Source organism: Anopheles aquasalis, chromosome 2 (assembly GCF_943734665.1).
Source record: "Anopheles aquasalis chromosome 2, idAnoAquaMG_Q_19, whole genome shotgun sequence".
In the NCBI taxonomy this organism is placed as follows: Eukaryota; Metazoa; Arthropoda; class Insecta; order Diptera; family Culicidae; genus Anopheles; species Anopheles aquasalis.
In genome coordinates this window covers 10,492,501-10,497,500 of record NC_064877.1, presented here as the reverse complement: position 1 = coordinate 10,497,500, position 5,000 = coordinate 10,492,501, and the positions used below count along the sequence as shown (strand labels likewise).

The 5,000-nt window shown below is 49.6% G+C and overlaps 3 protein-coding genes across 3 annotated transcripts in view; 1 reads left to right on the top strand and 2 right to left on the bottom strand.

The window, feature by feature from the left end:
• The window catches only part of LOC126581809 (28S ribosomal protein S10, mitochondrial), a 678-nt gene extending 489 nt beyond the window's left edge, over positions 1-189 (bottom strand). The window contains exons 1-2 of the mRNA XM_050245705.1: positions 160-189; positions 1-98 (exon numbers count right to left, since the gene is read on the bottom strand). The exon at positions 1-98 is cut by the window's left edge and continues 138 nt beyond it. Of these exons, the coding sequence (XP_050101662.1) occupies positions 1-98; positions 160-168 (107 nt within the window). The 5' untranslated portion in view covers positions 169-189. The remainder of the gene's footprint in view (positions 99-159) is intronic.
• A 153-nt stretch (positions 190-342) lies between these two features.
• On the bottom strand, positions 343-2,384 carry LOC126573085 (vacuolar protein sorting-associated protein 33A). The gene is made up of 3 exons (XM_050232930.1): positions 2,215-2,384; positions 1,945-2,158; positions 343-1,868 (listed from the first exon to the last, which is right to left on the bottom strand). Exons 1-3 carry the CDS (start codon positions 2,314-2,316, stop codon positions 379-381), a joined length of 1,806 nt encoding a protein of 601 aa, XP_050088887.1. The 5' UTR covers positions 2,317-2,384; the 3' UTR covers positions 343-378.
• Positions 2,385-2,491: 107 nt separating this feature from the next.
• Positions 2,492-5,000, top strand: part of LOC126573084 (transmembrane GTPase Marf) — a 5,184-nt gene continuing 2,675 nt past the window's right edge. The window contains exons 1-5 of the mRNA XM_050232929.1: positions 2,492-2,812; positions 3,461-4,101; positions 4,173-4,465; positions 4,538-4,768; positions 4,836-4,943. Coding sequence (XP_050088886.1) covers positions 3,882-4,101; positions 4,173-4,465; positions 4,538-4,768; positions 4,836-4,943 — 852 coding nt within the window. The 5' untranslated portion in view covers positions 2,492-2,812; positions 3,461-3,881. The remainder of the gene's footprint in view (positions 2,813-3,460; positions 4,102-4,172; positions 4,466-4,537; positions 4,769-4,835; positions 4,944-5,000) is intronic.

The following is a 5,000-nucleotide window of genomic DNA, read 5'->3' as shown; positions in this document are numbered from 1 at the left end:
GCGGAAACTTCTGGTTGTTGTTGCGCGGCCGCTGGGCTAGAAACGTCCGTGTACCATCGTACCACCTGAAGAGGCCGTGCCCGTGACAAGTTTAGCCACTGAAATGGGGATAGATCATGAGTAATTCCATAGATTTTTCAGAATCTTCCGATAAATTACCTTCAGCATCGTGTGTTTTGATTATTCAACGATTCAGATGACAGCCACGATCCCGACGACAGTTTACCGAAGGGATATATGGGGATCTGATTTTACCGAAGGGCGAAATTTAAAATTCAACCCCAACATGATCCGTAGAAAAATAGATGTTACCGTCAAAAAAATAACTATATCATTTTGAGAAGGTTATACAGTTATTTATTAAGGGTTTAATTAACTTTAATTTTCAATAAACGCATCCAGGAACGTATTTTTGTTCACCAACTTGGTGGTGCAAATGACAAACTCCACGTTGTTGTCGTCCTGCTGCGAGAGAAAGCGTAAAGCCGAAATCTCCGCAAACGTGCAGCCGCCAATGAAGAACACCACGATCACACGGGGAATGTCGGACTGGGATATCTCGCTAGTAAAGGACCCTCGGCGAGTGCTCAAACTGGCGGAGCTTTGAAAATCTTCAAACGTTGGTCCTGGCAGTGAGGACAGTTTTTCCGTTAGCATTTGCCATCCGTTCGGTTTCAGGTGTTGCTCAACGATACGCACGGATAGCGGGGCGTAGATGCTGTGCACGTATGTTATGTCTTTGGGCGATACCTCCTCAGGAGTTTCAGCCGTTAGATTGAGTGTCTTCCTTAGGACATGATACGTTCGCTGGCCAGTCTGAGCCCGTAGTAAGCCAGCCTTTTCTAGATTGCCAATCGTTAACAGTGTCTGCAGTCCGTACACCTGCACCAGCTCACGCTTGTAGTAATCCAGCACTTTCGGCTTCAGTCCCGAACCGGCGATCGATTGCATGCACATCAAACGCAACACGCTACGCAACGGAGCCTCTTTGGCGATCAGATCTTCGATGAAGCTGTTCGGTTTGTCCACATCCGAGCACATCATGAACTCCTGCTCGCATCCCAGTTCATCCAGAAAATCATCGGACGAGATCACATTCTTCACCAGCTCGGCAATCGTAGTATGCGTCGAAAGGGACTGTTCCTTCGCTTTGATGTGCGGTAGACCTTCGACGAGCTTTTTTAACTCCTGGATCGACATGTCGCTATGCTTCTCGTTGGCCCGTGATCGAATCGATTTGGCATGGCGCGACAGAACTACCCCGACTGCGTTGAAATTCTTATCACGGAGCTCGGCGAAGATTTGCTCCTTTGAGTTGAGAATGAACTGACTCTTTTCTGTGTTGCGATCCGTGGACAGTCCCTCGGTGGTGTTAAATTTCTCCGCTGGTAGGTTTACGGTGGTGTTGTTGATTCCGTAGATCTCATCAATTAGTCCTTCGTATGTGAGCTGTGTCGCTAGAACGCTCATCAGATCAACCGATCGGTCGAGTATGATCATCTGATCGATTACACCTTTATCGTTGTTCAACGCTTCGCTATCCTCTTCTGCCATTGCTTTCGTTATATCCCAGACACGCTGCGCATAGCTGCCCTTGCCGTACACCTTCGGAATGCGTCCGTACAGTTTCTGAAGTCCGATCAGGGCGCAGGCCGACTGATGAAGGCAGCTTGTGTCGCCCTCGATGTACAGCTCCTTGTAGGCATCTTTCAGCTCCATCGACAGTAGATCGTTATCGAAGGGGAAGAAATCACACTTAAACTCTCCGATCACCGATAGGCTCCCGTGCACACCCTTCACCTGCAGCCGCTTCTCGCAGAGGAAGGATTTCTTCGGCAGAAAGTACAGGAAATACTCTTTACGAGAAACTGCCAAGGGAAACAAGTTAAAAATCACGCGTGTTAAGGATCACGGGAACGGGTGTTTCCGAGAAAGACGACGAACCTTTTTTCTTTTTTTCTTCCGCATGAATGTTGGCCGCAATGTAATCCATCAGTAGCTGATTGGGGCGGGTGATGAAGATGATGTTTTTCACATCAATTTCCGTCCACGGTTCCGGCCGCAACGGGTACATCTTCGTGACATGGTGCTCCTTCAGGAAAGTGTATCGCGCCACCAGTCCCACCGGTCCACCCAGTGATTCATCCCAAATGATAGCCTATGCGCGGGGGTGGAACTTGTGAATTACTGGAAATTCTTTCGGCAATTCCTTACCTTAGCTCCCTCGCAGCAATCCAGAATGTCCACGAATTCGCGTACAGCAGCTTCCTGCAGTAGCTGCACATTAACGCGACCACCGGAAAGATGCGAGTACATTTTTGTAGCTCCGCGGATTTTTCACTTCTTCCGCAGCTGATTGTTTTGATCGCGAACTGCCCACCACCCACCGCCTACCGTCTGACTTTGACAGCCTTTTGACAGCGCACACACGCTTACGCATTGATGCACACATGCCCGTTTGCAGTGTGTACGACAGGAAATCAGCGTGGAGCGAGAAATCTCGTGTGGTCCAACAACAGCAAAGTTACATCACGGATAGCAGCTTCAGCAACTTTACCGTCGCTTGCTGTTTGCTTCATTTGGCACGATCGCATTGGAAAAACAGATATCTCCTCTTCCGACGTGACTGGCAAAGCGCGAGTGGTCACTGCTTATTATCCCGTAACGAATCCTGAAAAGTGCGTAGTGCGAAAGTTGTCACCATGTCGTCACTGCTGTAACCGCGAACCGCGCACGAATCTAGTGAAAGGAGTGAGTAACAGCGTGTAACCAGAGGACATCCGCGGGTAGTAGCATGACCGAGTCGAAGCAGGTGGGTAGAAATTGGAAACTAATCAATTCGATAACATTTCGCCGTGACCCCCTCCAGTTTGTAGAAGCGGTACGCTCATTCATGCTGAGCCCGCCCTTCCTTATCACGAGGAGGGGGGCTGGGGAACAGAAAACAAAACAATCAGTCCCGGTCAATGATTTGCATACCTTCGCGATCTGCTTTTGAGCCCTTTTTCACCCCCACCGGACACGGCCACTGCCTCTTTTCGCGTAGAACGTAATTAACGGGATGGCGAAGGTGGTGCACACGAAAAAAAAACGGAAACGTAATTGCACATCGCCTACTGCAGCGGCACGGTGAAGACTTTCGTGTGTGCCTCTTCGCTCTACTGACCTGCAGTAGGCCGTTCCATTTCGCTCTCTTTTTCCTGTTGGTGTACCAGACTTGAACGTAGCAGGTCCCGCGAATGTGTTTCTTGTGCTCGGCTTCTTTTGTTTGATTTCGCAACTGGATTTAATTTATCGTTCCCTACCTGTTTAGCTTATCGCTTATTATGCTTGCGACTCGCAGTCCACGTGTGCTCGATACCTTAATTGAAAACTTCCTGCTAATTATCGTAAACATCCTAGTCATTTGGTGGCGCTTGATCATTCATGAGTTTCATTGTTTCTTTTTTTATAATTTCAGTTGGTTGCTTAATCCACCACCACCACCACCACCACCTCCAGAAGTCCGGGATCCGGAACCCAACCCAGCACACAAGAGCCCTGTAGAATCGATACCCTCACCACGAGCTTCCTCTTGCGTTCGTTTGTTGATATCGTGCAGTAGGATTTTGATTTGGGACTGCACAGAGGACAGAGCAAACACACAGAGGCAACATCCTCATCTTTCGTTGATAGAAAGGTCGTCGCCGGTGATCGGTTTCGGTGTTTTGATGTTCCGCTGTGCGGCTTGTTCCAAATTGTAGTTGGCGTAAACCACGCGGACACAACACATTGTCGGCAAGGCAGCAACCCCCCGCCAACAGAACCAGAACGTGATCCGCTTTTACCCCCTTTTCGTTTCGTGACTGTGTACCGTGACCGGCACCCGCGCCCGCCCCCGGATGGCCACCTACCTGAACCGCACCCTGTCGATGGTGACGGGAAATGGTAACGCATCGATGTACGATACGGCGGCCCTGATCGATCCGAACGCGCGCACGCTTCACAACAACGCGAACGATGTGTCGCCTCTGCAGATCTTTGTGCGGGCCAAGAAGAAGATCAACGATATTTTTGTCGAAATCGACGACTACGTGGTTGAAACGACCGGATTTATCGATGGTAAGTTTGGTCACCTTAATCCCGATGGAATTGGATTGATTGGAGCATTACCATTCCTCATCCATTCCCAGGGGAGCTTTCGGCAACATCGGAACTCGTGGATAAAGCGGAAGCCGAACAGTTCAAAAGCTATGTCCTCAAAGTACGCGGTATCCGGGAGGTGTTGGCACGCGACAATATGAAGGTAGCCTTCTTCGGCCGTACCTCGAACGGCAAGAGCTCGGTCATCAATGCGATGTTGCGTGACAAGATTCTGCCCAGCGGTATCGGCCACACCACTAACTGCTTCTGCCAGGTGGAGGGTATCGATGGCCAAGAGGCGTACCTCGTCAAGGAAGGAAGCGATGAGAAACTTAACGTTACAGTAAGTTCTTCTTTGATCACCTTTGTCATCGCGATGCGATTGATTGACATGTTCCAACCGGATTTTCCACAGTCCGTCAAGCAGCTAGCGAATGCGCTGTGCCAGGAGAAGTTGTGTGAAAGCTCGCTGGTGCGAATATTCTGGCCACGTGAACGCTGCAGCCTCCTGCGCGATGATGTCGTGTTCGTGGACTCGCCCGGGGTCGATGTTTCGCCCAACTTGGACGATTGGATCGATAACCATTGCCTAAATGCGGATGTGTTTGTGCTGGTGCTTAACGCGGAATCGACGATGACGCTTGCGGTAAGGCCTGCTTCGGTGCTTTAAGATGATAGTGTTTCATTAATTCCGTTGTCCAATTATTTTGTAGGAAAAATCTTTCTTCCATGAAGTGTCTACTCGACTCTCGAAACCGAACATCTTCGTGCTGAATAACCGGTGGGATGCATCGGCATCGGAGCCAGAATTTCAGGAATCTGTAAGTATCGCGCGGGTGCTCAGGCGATCCATCACACGATAATACATTCCTAAACGA

What these genes read in the sequence shown, in the direction of transcription:
- LOC126573085 (XM_050232930.1), bottom strand. Translation starts at nt 2,316, where the DNA reads ATGTACTCGCATCTTTCCGGTGGTCGCGTTAATGTGCAGCTACTGCAG. An exon ending in ATTGCTGCGAGGGAGCTAAG is followed by an intron (nt 2,159 to 2,214) that starts GTAAGGAATTGC and finishes CCCCGCGCATAG; the next exon opens with GCTATCATTTGGGATGAATC. An exon ending in GGAAGAAAAAAAGAAAAAAG is followed by an intron (nt 1,869 to 1,944) that starts GTTCGTCGTCTT and finishes TTCCCTTGGCAG; the next exon opens with TTTCTCGTAAAGAGTATTTC.